Raw genomic sequence first — 16,744 nt, 5'->3', positions numbered from 1 at the left:
CGGGAGGCTTAAGAGCGTTCTTAATAAGCTCTTAGCCCTAAGAGTGACCTGGGAAACACGGCCATTGTCAAGTTTTTTACTTTAAAAAATTATGCACCATTACATGCAACCAAAAAATGAACTGACTGCTCTGCGACAAAGTTTTAAATTTCATGCATCAAATGCGGAAAAAGTTTGAATGGGTCACAACTTCAAGAGCAAAGACAATATCCGACCTTCCTTCTGGTTAGTGCTATGGCTAATGGTCATTTAAGACGCAGGAGTATTCCAGTGCATCACTATGCCATGGACCCCTGTGCATTTGCATGTAACATGTAGTGTACGAATGTTGTGCGTGAGTTTCTCACCTTGTAGTGCTTGCCGAGCAGGGATAAGGCACTGTGCTGCCATGGAGGGTAGCTCTTGGCAACGTAGATGGTGCAGTGGGAGGGTTTGGCTGGGGGCTTTGAGTCACCTTTCTGTTGAGGAAAAAAAGGGCATTAAAAAGGAGCATCTCAGGTTCGTCTCATGTCTCCAAACTCTCCATACAGTAAGTCACATAGTCATTTTGACTTTGATGGTTTTTCATTTTATTCAATACAAGTGTGGGGAGCAAAGGATGTTTAGATTATTCAAGAAGTAAGCTGTTTGTGTGTGCGTCTGTTCTTCTACAATGAAGACGATCCCTGAACTTATTCTATGTGACAGCTGTCAAGTCTACTCTAGTCCTGTACTGTATGCATGCCTGTATGTGTGTTTGCAAAGATGAGTCTTGATGTGACATTTATTTGTTAATTAGCCCATTGTTAAAATATACACTTCACAAAACCATTATGATGTATAAAATTATGGCAAAATGTCCTCTCATGGGAGAAGTCAGGGTTAGCGCCTCATTTGCCACCACAATCTATCTGTCTCCTTCACATACATGTATGAAAACATTACCATTATTACAATAAAAAGACAGCTTCTCCCATCTTTCCCTGTCTCCTTTTCCCCATGATTCTTCCATCTTGCCTCCATGGCAACAAAACATTTACAGCAAATCGATACCAGCGGTCTGGAAGCCTGAGATATCGGCTGTCTAGAATCTCGTCAATACTTGTTTTGCTTTTCTCCCAGCTGCCTCGAGTCACTTATCGAAGTGCCAAACTGTTAACAAACAATAGACTAACTTTCCTGCTGTGAACGCAGCACAGACTGAAGTCTTTCAGTGTATTTAAAGGGGTAGTCGAGTCAATTTTATTCATGGAGCAGCCATATATCACAAATAACAAATCCTTTTATCGTTAGACCCTGGCTTTACAGGATGCAGTGGCACATCGATAATCTCTAAACGCTATGTGTCGACCTGTGGGGTGCAGACCATTGAAAGGGGTGTTTCCTAGATATTTTGTATCCATGGTTAACACAGGATCAATAAAAGTGGCCTGGAAATGCAAAAACTGACTAAATACACTGAGAGAGACTTATGATAGTGGCAAGGCAACTCTTTATACTTGAAAAAGCTGCTTTTGAAAACCTAGTTCCAAACAGATTTATTAAACTCCAAGTCAAATAAATATCCCCTCACTCTTTTTAATTAGCAAACAACAAAAACAAAACATACCCCCAAACAGGTAACTGTTTATCTCACAGCAAATATTTCATTCAACAAAGCTTGAGTTTTTGGTTTTAGTCATTTCTAAATCTTAACAGATTCAATAAGTGATTTGAAATGATAAGTGGATTTTATAATACATCCAGATACGATTAATTACTATTGACCCTCAACTCTGCTTTCAGCATGCTTAGTGATATTTTCAAGCCTCTTATTGTGCTTTTTCTAAATTATTTTCTACCTCATTGTGCTCCTGATCAAACAACCATGAAACTGTTAAACAACACCTGAGGGAAAAAGACTGTCTGTCTCCGATTTAATTAACAAACTTGATGCACTTCGAGACGAGTGTTGGATTGGATAAAAGCTATTTAAAAAACAGAGCAGTCAATTCTGAAATCAATATTCATTTTCAGAATTATTTAAAGAAGCTATTACAGCAGTGAAGTGCAGTGGCAGTGTAGCATGTGAAGCAACAAAACATATGCTGATTCCTTACTTTGCTTTTGGGGGGCTGCATGTATGCTTTGAGTCTCAGTCGGAGGTCGTGTGCCGTCTCCATCAGGTACTGAGAGGAACGGATCAGAATCTCGTCAACTGGACCCGCCACGGGCCACGATGCCTTCATCAGAGAGCCAGTCTGTGAGAGGGAGAGGAAGAGGAAATTAGGGATGGTGGACGGGTGAAAGGGAAGGACTTGTGTTGATGTATTTTGGTTTCAAGAAGTGTTTTGTGTGAAGAAAGAAAGAAAAAAAAAAAAACAGCCAAAGTTTAAGGTCCACCGGAGCTTCAGAATTCTATTAACTACAAAGCCAGAGGTCGGACCACCTTCTTAACAAAACCAGACACACACACCGTATTAACTATGTGTTAGAATGCCAGACTAATGTGTGTGCCACTGTGTCCACTGAGTGCCTCTTAGCTCTTTTGCTAGCGGAGCTGAACACATGATTGGAGAAAACGCTAGTTGTGTGGGGCTTTTGTTGTTGCTAAGCGACAACCAGGAAAAAAAAAACACCTCCAGAGCAGCAGCACTCTTTCATATTCATAAATTCGAGTGTTAAAAATATTCTCGGCTCTCTGTGCTGTTGGGAGCGTGCAACAGTGTGTGCATTCCTTTCATACTGATGAGAAAAAGAAGCCCACTGTGTGAAGGCAGGCTCCTGGTGGATGGGTACACCAACAGAGGAAGTGTGTGTGTGTGTGTGTGTGTGTGCGCGTGTAAGTAGCCATTTCACACGAGTAAATGAGCAGTGGGAAAAAGCGCTACTGCAGACCTACATGAAGCATGTTATCTTGCCTTGTTGTTCCCAGGTGTTTTGTGAATGTAAGTGAGCACAGGAAGATTAAATGTTTCTTTCATACAGTGTGTTTTACTTGCGAGTGTAAGAGGGAGATAAACAGGAAAGACAGAGAGGATGAAAGTCACACTTGAACCCACTGTCAGAGCGCACAGGCAACTCGGAGTGTGAAACCTACATTATGATGCCAAATCTACATTTTCTTACCTTGCCAAGCAGACCCCAGGTGTATTCACAAAGATGTGGGCAGATGGGGGCAAGCAGCAGAGTTTGTCTCTCTATGAACTGGAAGACGAGGTCTCTGTGCATACCCTCGATAGCAAGCTCACGATACTTATCTTTGGCTGCCTGCAAACATATACACAAAACGCAGTGTAAAGGTCATTATCATGTTATGTGATTTCTAAACTATCCCAAACACTATCTTCAGTCTCAGTGAATTCACCACACACTCAGGATGAAATTCATTTCCTCAGTCGTGTTATGCTCTATCTACTGCGATATTCATAACATCTTAAAATGCTTACCAAGGATGAAAAGAATACTTGTCTTTAAGACATAAAGATGATTAAACGTGCATTAGACAGCGTTTGTTTTCTAAGGGACATTTTCTTTACCTGAAACTCAAAGAAGCCGCTCTTCAGAGCTTCCTTGTACATCATCCTGTCATAGTGCTGCTCCGTCTTCAAGATGCCTGCATTCATCTCGCTAGACAGAGAGGACACAAAATCCTTGCAATCAGTCGGCAAAGCCAGTTTAACATTCGCTTTTCAACACTGAAAAGTACGGAGTCAAAATAGGTCAGGATTTTCTAAGGGAACTGGCCAAACTAAAGGACTAGCTTGCTTCTACTTACCTGGTTTCATCTCTTGCCTTTGAGTGCCAACTAGCCGCAGTATTTTTTATTTATACTTTTTAATTTCAAAAATCAACTAACCTTATATCACAAATTCACACTGCAATGCAACATTAATCTCAAAATAATCCCTCTTCATTTTACGACCTTGTACATAAGCCGATGTTTGTGGCTGGTGCTTAACATGGTATCAATATTCTATTTCTTGTCAATATAAACTAGAGATGAAATGCTTTGTGAACCCACTGAGTGATTTTAATAACAGACTAATCTCTTCAAGCTGTAATTGGTAACTTTTATTAAAAAAAATAACTTTTTCGTATTTGCTGAAACTGTTACTTTAATAACACAGCATTAAATGAGACAAATATTTTTGGATTTTAGTGTACTGTTTAGCTGTAAAAGGAGAAACTTGATCTGGCTGATGGGTGGGGCTTTGTATGTCCGTCAACTGTCTCTAAAATGGTAGCTGGGTCACAAGCTCTTTTGTGTTTCAGCTAAACAGTACGCTAAGTATATTTCTAAAAACATTTCAGGCAAGAAATAGGCAATGCAGTTACAAAATCTTGATTCATATTTGATCAGCGCTGCCAAGTTTGGCAGATTGACTGCAGTTCACAGAGTGATTGGCAGCTGTGGTACAGACTCATTGGCTTTGATTGGTTATTTTTGGTGTGCTGCGGTCCACTGTAGCGAATGCCATCATAGGCAGAAGGAAGAGGACGGACATGATTTTTTTCCTTTTTCTTTTGCTCTCGTCTGACAAGGACTCAATGCACAAACCTGCTATTTTTAAATATCCCATTGAGAGACTCTCACTCCAGCCTGTTCTCTTTTGTTCTGAAAATGTCCGTGTGCAACTCCATCCTGTGGACGATAAATGAGGTACAGACCTCCCTGTGCATCAGTGGTGAAGAGGAAACACAGCAAAAGCTGGACAGAGCACTGAGTGACAACAATCCCACCTACATTTAAGAGTACTGTCTATGGTAGACATGCTAAACCGATCCAGGGACTCACTGCCTGTCCATAGGAGTTACTTTTCATTCTCAAGCTACTATACCTAAAGTTTTTGGTGGAAACAGGGCTTTTCAGAATATAGTGACAGTTTCAGCAAAGATGTCACAAAGTTATTTTCATAAAAGACGCCAACTGTTGCGTTAATTGCGAGTTCAAAGTCCAAACATTTGTAGGTTTTAGTTTCACTAATGTGAAATATTATTTAGACAATAACAATGACAACTGGAAGACGACACTTTGGTACTGCGTCTTATGATTGGCATTTGCCCTTTTTTGAAACTTTATAGATATTAAAATTGAATGATTAAAAAAAACAGTAAATAAATCATAATTCATGCTCAAATTTTTCTTTATTTATTTAACTACAAATCTCTACATCTATTCCCATGCCAACTGACACGGCAAAGACCCTGTTGTTCAAGGATGTTGGGTTGAGTTATCAAAGATGAAATTCAGCCCTGCATTCCCCATCCCCATGATCCCAAAGCCCATGCACTGTATACGGCCTTGCTTAATGTGATATCCTAAATAATTCATGGGAGCTATATATCTCAGTACCCGCACTACCACCCCATCTTAATGAATTCCTGCATCTACCTGGCAAAGACCCGATCGTTGATAGTGTCTGCAGGTCCTGTCCTCAGGTTGTTCTGGTTGGCAATCATCTCTTTCACCCACTCCACCCAGGTGTAGAGGCGCAGGATGCCAGCGTCGGCCATGGTCTCTACAAAGTTGGCATCTTCCACGGTGTCCCCGGCATCGGCTAGAGCCAGACGCATGCCTGGGAGAGGAAATGCAGAGGTGATTAAAAGAGCAGGACATATAGACACCAGTGGAACAGGGGCAATATGTGTGAAGTTGTGGGGAAACACTGCTCACCACTGCCTTCGTAATTTGCTTGAACTAAATATTCAACTTTATGGGTCCTCTTAAAACCTATGGTATGCATGCAAACACTGAACAACGCGCATCTTTTCTCTTCTACAAAATACTCTGACAACCAGGTGAGCTCAGAGACTTTGTGGAAAATTTCAGTCCGAGAAAACTTCAAATACCCAGCAGACTTCACTCTGAGCTCTTAGACAGGAAGTCAACTTAATACGTCTATCTGCTGTCAGACTATGAAGCTTTCCACAGCAGGACAGCTTCCAGAGACACAACAGACACATCTATCTATTATTCAGCTTGTTCAGAACATAAAAAAACACAGAGGGTAGAAATAACAACACACACACAAAAAAAAGGATGGATTGACTCAATCTGAAGTATACTGGCGGCAGGAGGGAAACAAGGGTTAATCTATGTCCCGACCAGGTACTGATGGAAAAGATCAGACGACTATTGCTAGAAAACAGCCAGAAAACCAAATAAACATATAGACATGAACAAAACAAGCCTCAAATATATTCAAAAGGGATTACTATTATTAATTATGCCTCACTCACAGACATAAGGCTTTTGCTTTAAATTACATTTTCAGGAACAAATTCTGCCTCTGTACATCAAGTCTCATTCTTGGTCTCAACTCCTCAGAGGAAATCTTGTCTTCCTCTCATGTTCCTATAAATATTTGATTTGGAGTCTATATTTCTTTCCTCTGTATCTTTTGGTCTTTTGAAGAGACAGACAGGAATGACGATCATGCATATGCAAAATAATTCATGAGTGTCAGTCATCCAGGTCATGGTAATCTCAAACGAATCATGATTGTTTGGAAAAAAGGTCTATTCCAAAATCATAAAGTCGCTGGACCTCAATTATTAGTCATGGGGAGATTAGGTTGAATATACACTGTCTTACTGGTTACACTTTGATTTAAGCATACTTTCTAAACCATCATACAGATACTCATTACTTACAGTGCAGTAAAAGGGATCTGGCATACACAATAGCTCATAGCACCCGCTATCAACACCTCAGTTATCTTATTAAGACGGGGCGTTTTCTAATTATCTTCAGTGCGGGATAAAAGATGCTTATAGTACAATCAAGTGTAATGGCCCATGCACTATGAAAACACTTTGTAATGGGCTCTACACGTACACCTGATGTGTTTTGTCTCCCACACTTCAATGAAACATGGCAGAGATAAGAGAGTAAACGATCAGACACAAAACACAGGAGGGAGATAAATCAAGAAGAAAGTTAGCGCACCGTCTGCTGAGAACTTTTCAACGGCTTGGCAGAGAGTGAGGAAGTTTCCAGTTGACTTGGACATCTGGTGAAAAGAAAAACAGATGTTAGCAGCCAGAATCTTTCGAGCACGCCCACCCACACAAGTTCATTACAAAGCTTGGTGGAATAAAACCATCGAGTCAAAGACTGTGTCTGTTTGAATCAACAAAAAAGGAAAGTGCGAATCAACAGCACATAGAGTAATTAAAATTCTTTACAGCATCAAACACAAGTTAATTACTGGCACATAGGAAGACAAGTGTTTAAATGCAAAGGTTCGCCGCAAAATATAACAATGTTAATACTGTTACTCAGTCTTTCAACAACCCAGACAAAAGACCACATCAGAAGGAACCAAACCTTTTCTCCTGATAAATAACCTTAAAAGGGAAACACCTCCTGAATTAAGAGTTTAAATTTGTTATTTCTATGGCCGAGGTAAGTTCAATCGATATTTGTGAACATAAGCTAATCTCTATCAAAGCCAGAAACAAAGGGGTCTCATTTATTAGCATTGTGTATGCGAAAAACGAGGCCTCAAAGAAGTGTACGTCACTTCCCACACAAAAGTCATGATGTATAAAAACAAGCAGGACAAGACTGTCATAACAAACTTAATTGTGTTCACCTACGAAACTTTTCCATTTTCAAATGACATTGCAGGGTTGGGAGAAACACTGATTATCGTGATCATTTTGGCAAGGTGTGAAGAAATCAGTCTCATTGCTGTAAACATATAAATACTTTGGTGACACTGGATTGTTGCCATGATTCACCGTAAAGAATCATCAATCAGCAGGCTCATTCCTATGTAGCAACATTAATGGGGTGCGTTGACCACATACAGTTGAATGTGGGCATCCAGACGGCAGGATATGAGGCTAATCTAAGTTGACTTTGGATATACAAAAAGAAAATGCGCACTGTCAGGTGTACACACCGTTTTATAAATCAGAATATTTTGTGGCACACGCCATTTTCGTCTTTTGTTCACACTTACACTTTTAGTAGGGATCCTATGCACTGTTTTAGAAATGAGACCCAAGAGAAGTTAGTCTCAAACTTGTGAGGTCGTCAGGTATAAAGTCTGGAGCTGCTCCACTGACAATGAACGGGAGGCTGATTTTGGGGACCCCCAGAGTGTTTGTTTTCTTTTTTTATACCCAAATGAGCTTTATTGTATTGTAGTGTTCTCAGTTCTGAAAGAGAAAATGTACCCATTTACTCAGAAATTTTCCCCTGAGTGCTCTCAGTGTCATCTCGAACATCTTTCCTGATTCATTGTCTATCGAGCAGCTCCAGACTTTACACCCTATCACAACGCAAGTTTGAGTTTAAGCACTAAAGGTTTTGGATTTGGGTGAGAGTTGTTCATGTTAACTGATAATTTTGGACTGTCTTAGACTACAGAAACAATATAAATGAATTTTGAAAATGGGCGTAGTTCCCCTTTGATATCATATTTTAAAATTATGATGAATATAAACAGATGATTATTTCCCAATATAGTATTTGACACACCTTTTCAGAGTTGAGGAGCAGGTGTCCGTTGGCTCGCACTGCTTGTGGCCACTTCCCACTGTTTACGAGAGAGAGTGTTGTCATTAGCGTCATTTTCATCAACATAATCCAGTTAACCCGAACCAGATGCTTGCATTTTAAAATCACAAAGTCACATACTAGTGCAAACAAATTTGATAAATACTAAACATTCAAAATTAACAGGTATCAAAATTCTTTGTTAACATTTAGAGCAAATACACCCAAGATCTTCCTTGTTGTCAGCATTTTGGTTCATGTCGTAGAAAGAAAAAAAAATTTAAATGAAATTTTAAGTAAAAAGGTAAAAATAGTAAGAGTCCATCAAACCTGTAGGAAACACCAACTAAGTAGGTCCCAATTAAAAACTCCATAGAGCAAATAATCACAAATATAAATAAAATCAGAAGCCCCTTTTCCACTGCCTGTTCAGGGTGGGAATGTTGCGCTGTTATTCCACCTCGCCTATCCCCTTAAAAAAAATACGATCACAGAATGGGGGGACAGAGTTGTCTCACAACTAAGCCTGCAGCAGATGTGACAGCACTGAATTCATGTCTGTGTAAAAAGGAAAGTCGGCAGGATAGGACCATGGGCAGGGCAGGGGTGATATTTTAATGACGTCTCACGTGTACGACCCACCGCCAGGAGATTTAAAAAGCAGCTAGCAGCTAACTCAACAAGAAGCGCAGTGGCCGAAAATGTCCGCAAATTGGGGAGACAATGAGGTCCAGGGGCTCCTTACCCCCCCAGTAAAGGACGAGATCAACCACCATATAACAGGGACAGTAACTGATTGTTATTGCCATGTTATGTCATTGTTATTGTTTAGAAAGTGCTGCCAACACATATGTTCTATGTCACACTGGAGGCAGACGCTGTTGCATTAAATATCACACACCTCACGCCTCTTTCACTTCCATGATACCTGGAACAGTATAGTATAGTATAGTATAAAAAGAAGCAATGGCTGCGTAGTGGCCCTATCACATGATTTCTGTGTAGAAAGGGCTACAATCATGCTGGAAAAAAGTTTATTTGCACTTCTTTCCTCTAAAACAGACACTCTCCTTGGATCTAAAATCACCTGAATGCTACAAAGCACAGTACATGCTATGAATCTTGCTCATTATACATTTGTTCCTACTCTCTGCACTGGCCAATCAAGAAGGCAAACTCACTTGTCTTTGGGCCACATGGCTACGTGGTTGTACAGGTAGTAAGACAGGTGGTTGGGCACCAGGTCTTTGCCTGACACACGGACGTCCACAGGGTACCAGTACTCAAACTCCCTCCTCAGCCTTTGCAGACACTCTTTAGGGATGTCTGTCTTGGGGAAAGGAGACGTCTTAAAGAAGATAAAGTCCCACACTTCTCTGGTCATCTGCTCGGGCCTGTGGGAGAGGAGAAAGAGACAAGAATGGTCAAGGGTAGAACGAGGGATCTATTGGGTTGAAACAAAGTGAAGAGTAACTAAGTGCAACATTTAACAGCATGTTTCACTTCTCTTTGCTATTTTATCTCTGCCCTGGAGAAGAGATTTGAGGATACTTAAATGAACAATGAGCTATGAATTGATTTTTCTAAACTGTGTCTAAAATTCAGCATTTGTCATTGAGTGGACATTTTATATATTTATTTTATTTCACGGATGAATACCGAGCTACAAATCGACTTTGTCTGAAAAGCTACACTTGTCATTCGAAATGATTACATTTAGCGATTAAATTGGAGTCTGTTCTCCCTCAGGTGAAGCAGATCTGTGATTGTTTGAAGGCAGAGAAAGAAGGACAGGAGAAGGAGAGGAGGCTTAATCCTTATTTATTCTTGTGTGCAGCCATGTGTCCATACTTGATGCCCAGTGGTGATGGTCCCTGTCCACTGAGCACACCCCCCTGGAGGAGGTGGGCTACCGTGTAGTAAGCCATGTAGATGGTGGAGTCCGATAGCGACTCAATCAGCCACTGCTCGTCCCAAGGCAGCCGGGTTCCTATGGTAACCAGGAGGCATACACACACACACACAGACACACACACAACCACAAATCCAGACACAGAGAAAGACGCACACACACACACGACCACGGGAGGGAAAGCAAGAGCCACAAAATTATTAAGAAAGACAATTATTGTCTGCTCTGAGCTGACAAAATCTTTTGTTGCGTTTGCCATCTTATCAAGCTGGTTACATTCTAGTGCCAAGAAAAACACTAACACAATGGAGTAAGTCATGGGCTTCGTTGCGTAATCCTTAGCAAGCAGCCGAGATATAAATCTTTTATCGTCAAATGAACTTAACTAAAACTAAACTCAACCAAACCACAAATGGCTAACATGCTGCTTTGACAGACACCAGCAACTTCTTTTTTTTCCACTCACCGATATGCTGCTTTTCCTCAAAATTAATTTGGGTACTGTAATTTTCTACTCAATCAGCCTGAAATGCACAAAGCTCATGTTTTTGTTTTTTCCAGTAAGCTCCTGTTGATATCTTTAACCAGGTGTCAACGGTTAAAATCACACAATTTCTACGAGGTTAAACTAATGAAACCTTTAGACGCAGTAGCTACATAAATACACAGTGTATATACTTTGTGACTGGAGTACAGTCTGTCTATGGCTCATGGGTTTCTCTGCATTAAAAAATAAAACCTACATTAGGTCTGGGTGATGTGGAGAAAATCAAATAATCCAATATTTTTGGCTAAATATCTCAATATTGATATTGAGATGATAATGTGGGGTTGACAATTGGTGCTTTTACAAAATATGTACACAATTAAATTGTTCAATAAATGATCAGTAATGTAAATATAATGACTAAGCAAGTGAAGGGCAATAAAGGAACAGCAAGAACAGTCTGGTAAGTTCAGAAACTTACATCACATTACTGTAATGCAGCCTTTAAAACTGTAAAAGGACAACACTTAATGATATAATATCAATATGTTGCTCGACCCTGATCTACTAATCTTTTCTCTGTGAACACTTAATCTAACTACAAATATCATTTGCGTCTTCACTTTGAAGCTTTCAGTACACAAACTATGTCTGTTGAGAACATACAACAAATCTGTTGTACATGCACCTTAAAGTAAAATCAGGTAGTATACCAGATTGTCCATCTGGTATGCTACTTGGTGAAACTTTGTGCTTCATATTCTGAAAATGTGTGGGGAGATTTCTACAGTAGGAGTCTACAAAAAGCCTAGACTTCACTGCACTGGCCTGTACTGTATGCCAGCTGGCCCTCAGTCTGCATCTATTCCTGTATGAACAGAGAGGCAGACTGTTGCTAGGTGCTTAATCATCAGTCCTCTGTCTCCACCTATAGACCAGAAATATTAATCATACACTAGTCTAATCTTTAAATCCTGTTCATCTTTGGCAGGGAATTTTAACACACACAAAAAAAAACAATATTACTTGTGAAAAATGCAGTAATGATGGCAGCCACAGAGATGTATATGTCACCTACATTAACAGGTGCTGCATTCCTGACACAATAATTCACACACACAAATCACAGAGACAAAGACTCACCAAGTCCGTAGGTACGAGAGCAGGCGTGCTCCTGTAGCCAGGCCAGAGTTGCCTCAAAGTTTCTTCTGGTCTCATCACAGAATCTATAGTGCAAAATAGCGCTCATTAAAACACAGGAAGTAGATGCAGAATTAGACATAATAAGGTTTTGCTTCACCCCACAAGCACAGATAACAACTACAGAATGCAAAATATGACAGGGACGGGAATTCAGTATGTCATAGGTCAGTGTCTTACGTCTCCAAAGACTTGAGGGCTTCATTGGCCTGCTTCTTCCACTCTGCATCACCATAGTCCAAATACCTGACAGACACACATAACGTTAACATAATTTTAAAAAAATCAAAGAAAGCCCAAATGTCATTCTATGCTTGATATCACTGACCATCTCCAAACATGGCCATATTTTGTAGTCATTTCTTCTTATTTTATTCTATTAGCATTAACTTATTTGATTAAAAAAGCTATCTTAATATTCACTCATTTTTCCTTTGTTTCTGTAACAGCTTCAAATCCACTTTAGGCCCTATTAAATAAAGATTTTTGTGATCAGAGTTCATGTGGCACTCACCACTGGTCACAGAGAGCCACCACACACTCATCAGCTGAACGCGACATGACCTGTTTTTCTGGCTCCATGTAGATCATGGCCTCACCCTGTGATAAATTGGTACAGAGCCAAAATCGTTACAGGTAAATATAAATCATCTATCATGCAAGGCATATAAGGAATTGTAAGATACTATGTAACAGTGCACAGACATGAGAAACACCAAACACATGCATTAGAAACAAAGCATGTCTTACCCTCTCAACCATCATCTTCTGGATGGGTTTTTTGACGTCCTGGACCTTCTGCCCCTTGTAGCCATCGACCAGCATGATCTGATAAGGGAATTCATTCACGGAAATATTTCATTCATACTGATGCAATTCTTTCACAGTTCTGACAGTTCAGTCAACAAGAAGTGGGCCATGTCTCCGCAGTGCATTCTACAACCACAAATTATCATAAACTGCTCAGTGGGAAGACACATACTCAGTGTACACATATGATATGTGCGCTGCTTGAGGTGCTGTCGAGTGGCACCTCGCAGTGGCTGCATTTAAATTCTTAGTTTGCTCATATTTACAATCTGCTGACAGTTACGGCAGTTGAATTTGTACATTTTAACATGACTAATGTCATAATGTTGTGACAGGAAGGAATGGGCTTAGCGAAGAATTCCAAGTCTCGTCTGTGTATATGTGTGTGTGTGTGTCATGTTGTACAAATTCAGCCTGCTGTTTTTCAATAGTAGACAGAACCAAACTGCCTGAAGGCAACACATGGCCAATAGCTAGCTAATAAATAATTTAGCCTCACCTAAAGGTGTGAATCATTTGGGTTGTGTCTTGCAGATATATCATACAAGCTTCAAAACTAAAATTAAATCCACAGGGGGCGGGGGCGTTGCAGAGGGGTTGCATTTTGCTGACCTATGCAGCTGCTTTAACTCATTAACCACTAAGTTTTCTCACCCCTTCATAAAATCCCTTCAGGTAGACTTTCTCCTTGGCCTCAGCCAGCTTGTCCTTGTCGTTCTGGCTCTGGATCTTCAGCTCATCACACACCAGAGGAGCAGAGAGGTTCCCGTAGCCTGGAATCTCTATGATGGGGACCTGACACATATACAAAACACACACTAGGGCTCCATTAAGCAGCTCGGACTGAATTTGTTCTCACCTGTCTTTTTTAATTGAATTAGTGGGTTCAGTGCAACCTGAGTAAAATCGAACTGACTTTAGCAGATCGGCTTACCGGATCAAAAGGCAACACCATCTTGTCCTCAATTCCATACTTCTCCCGCAAAGCCTGTTGGAAATGCAAGCATTAAGAGCCATATTAATAAAAAGCAGCCCAACTTAATTTATACAGCACCTGTCATACAAACATGTAGCCAAAGGTGCTTCACATAGCAAAATTAAAATAAAAACAAAAATGAACAATGCAAGTTATAAATAAAGTCAATAAAAAACAGGGATAAAATAATGTAAAAATCTATTATTAAAATTTAACTAAGGCTGTACCATTACTGCAAATTGAAATCCACATTAAAAAGATCTTGTAGGTCTTGTATTTCCTTTTAAGAATACAGACAGAGCTCTCCATTCTGTTCTCCAGTGGTAGCGAGTGCCACAGTTAAGGAGCATAAAAACAGAAGGCACTCTCTCTGCTACTTTTATGGGACACACAAGGATCATTTAAAAGAAAAGCAGTAGAGGACCTTATTGATCTGGCTGAAACTTAAAATGGAAGAAAATCTCTGATGTATGGAGGAGCAGGGTTATTTAAAGCTTCATTCACAATTTAAAAATCAATTCTAAAAGACACAAATAGCAAGTGCAGTGTCTTAACCTGTGGGGTAATGTCATCCATTTTCCTTGTTTTAGTTAAGACTGTGGTCGCAGCGTGCAACAGGTAGTGCATGCCTAAACATTGGGTGTGTCTTTAACTCTATGGGCCTGAACGACGCAAAGTGCGTCCAAATTCACACCTGTTCTAAATAAAGTTACACTAAAATTATGTATAACAGAGCTTTCGTACAGCTTTGCACACACATTACTCTTGGATGGATTACTCGCGAATACAGGGTTGCACAGAAATGCCACACATATCACACGAAAGCGCAGGACCGGAGGTTTCTGATGATAACAAACACATCATTGTGCTGTCATCCCATCACGCTGTAAATACAGATCAATTGTCTAAAAAATAAAAACCTGACGAATTTCTTCACAATCCATTATGCAGATCTTGTTATCACTCACTTCATATAGTGAGGAACAATATTATTACTATTTTTTTATTATCTTAGATGTAAATATTGCATGTTTCTTTCAGATAAAACACATTTTTGACTTGTGAATGAGTCAATGGAATTTCTTGCATTAATGGAAAAAATGCTGGCAATCATGTCCGCTTGGCACAAACCACATGTTTTGGACAACTGTGAAGTGACAGAATGTCCCACCATCATGGTTCTTATATTGCCAGATTCCAGAGAGTCTCCCCTCTTCATATATGGCAGAAAATGTCTTTTTCCAACTTGCTATGGTGAGATACATGTAAAAAGATAAGAATTAAGTAACACAGATTTGTTTTTTTCATTGATATAAAAATTAATATAAAATACAGACACACAGAAGGACATGGAATGATGGCAAATCTGGATAGCCCCAATTGTCCTGAAAAAACAAGATATAGCATGTGTATGTAGCCTTTATAATGACTGTGATATGAGCTTAAAAGTAAAGGCAGTACAAATACCCCAAAAAAGGCCTAAGACCCAAAGGGTTAAATGGCCACCTTCCCTCCTAAAGAACTAGAAGTTCAGTCCAACTGAGCACACAATTCTGTTTTAATAGAACAATCTGTCTATACATTTCAAAATCATAATTTCAAGATTGCCCTTGAAGTTTCAGTTGAGCTCCGTTTTCTGTGTTTCTCTGCAGCAGACTTCATTTGAGGCATAAATGCTTACTGAACGGCAGCACGTTAGACATTTTTAAAGGTCTGCAACCTCACCTGCTTTTTCTTGATGTCTCTGAGAGCAGCAATGTCATCAGGAGCATCAGAAGGCACGCTGGTTACAACCCCTGTACCTGAGGAGAACGTAGACAAGGCAACATGTAAAATGTATTAATGCACACTGGGGAGTATGTTTTTGTCATTTTAATTTACATTGTACATATTCAGTGCTACTGCAGATTGCTACCACACTGGAGCAACTGAGTAAACGTGAAGAGGGAAAGAACAAATAAAAGGATTCGTTCTTACTGAAATTCTGGCATTTCACCTCAGTCATTCAGAAATTCAAATTAAGGCGATTTACAAAAATTCATCAACAGGACACATGAAGACATGCAAACAGACAAACTACAGCCCTCGGGCATTACAGACAGGAAAAATAAATACTACTGACTTCCACCACAACAGAGGCACTCTGGGTGCAATTACATTCATTTTATACATTTACTAATGTTCCCCCCAGGTCAAAAAAGCAGCCATTATTTCCATCCTTTGACATCACAGAGCAGCACTTTATAAATTCTATCATGACCTTGGCCGCTATTTTGAGACTCCCGGTACTTTTTCGCAAGCTCCTCTAAGAATATCTACAACAAAGAGGAATAAGGGATAAAGCTCGGTGCCGATTTTCTGACTTTTCTAAAGAAAGTAATACCAAGAGCAATATGAGCGGGAATATATTACCTTTTCTTTTTTCAAACACGGGCATTTATAAACACATCGACACATCTCAAGCAGCCTCTGTTGAACTATTCACCAACTGTCAGATACATTTAACTCAAGTTCAAGTTGGCACATACAAAAAAAAGAGAGAGTAAAGTGCCCCTACTCAAGGGTATTCTGACTGCTGTGAGTGACGCTGGCAAACAAGTCTTTTAAGAACTACGAAGCTGTTACCAATGTGACAAATTTAAACCTTGAAAAAAAATCAATCATTGTAGCCACTCCGAATAAATTTATCTCTGCTATTTTTCCAGACTTCTTGTGTCATACCTTTGTCCTCCTTGATAGTGAGCATGGGCAGAGCATAGATGATCTTATAGGAGGTCAGAGGAGCACTTAGGGCACTGCCAAGGATATCCTAAAAAGAGACAAAAATGAAGCAGTGCCACATTTAGTTTGAAGGAAAGGGTAAAGCAGAAGTAAAAAAGGAATCAGGTT

The 16,744-nt window shown here is 39.8% G+C and overlaps 1 protein-coding gene across 1 annotated transcript in view; it reads right to left on the bottom strand.

Moving 5' to 3' along the window:
* Positions 1-16,744, bottom strand: part of lars1b (leucyl-tRNA synthetase 1b) — a 33,824-nt gene that overhangs the window by 11,219 nt on the left and 5,861 nt on the right. The window contains exons 11-27 of the mRNA XM_033650670.2: positions 16,577-16,664; positions 15,581-15,657; positions 13,814-13,867; positions 13,534-13,674; positions 12,820-12,897; positions 12,584-12,669; positions 12,250-12,315; positions 12,013-12,095; positions 10,322-10,460; positions 9,652-9,864; positions 8,453-8,510; positions 6,911-6,974; positions 5,354-5,537; positions 3,498-3,588; positions 3,088-3,228; positions 2,079-2,219; positions 348-458 (exon numbers count right to left, since the gene is read on the bottom strand). Of these exons, the coding sequence (XP_033506561.2) occupies positions 348-458; positions 2,079-2,219; positions 3,088-3,228; positions 3,498-3,588; positions 5,354-5,537; positions 6,911-6,974; positions 8,453-8,510; positions 9,652-9,864; positions 10,322-10,460; positions 12,013-12,095; positions 12,250-12,315; positions 12,584-12,669; positions 12,820-12,897; positions 13,534-13,674; positions 13,814-13,867; positions 15,581-15,657; positions 16,577-16,664 (1,815 nt within the window). The remainder of the gene's footprint in view (positions 1-347; positions 459-2,078; positions 2,220-3,087; positions 3,229-3,497; positions 3,589-5,353; positions 5,538-6,910; positions 6,975-8,452; positions 8,511-9,651; positions 9,865-10,321; positions 10,461-12,012; positions 12,096-12,249; positions 12,316-12,583; positions 12,670-12,819; positions 12,898-13,533; positions 13,675-13,813; positions 13,868-15,580; positions 15,658-16,576; positions 16,665-16,744) is intronic.

This window comes from Epinephelus lanceolatus, chromosome 11 (assembly GCF_041903045.1).
Source record: "Epinephelus lanceolatus isolate andai-2023 chromosome 11, ASM4190304v1, whole genome shotgun sequence".
In the NCBI taxonomy this organism is placed as follows: domain Eukaryota; kingdom Metazoa; phylum Chordata; class Actinopteri; order Perciformes; family Serranidae; genus Epinephelus; species Epinephelus lanceolatus.
This window is presented reverse-complemented; position numbering and strand designations above follow the sequence as displayed.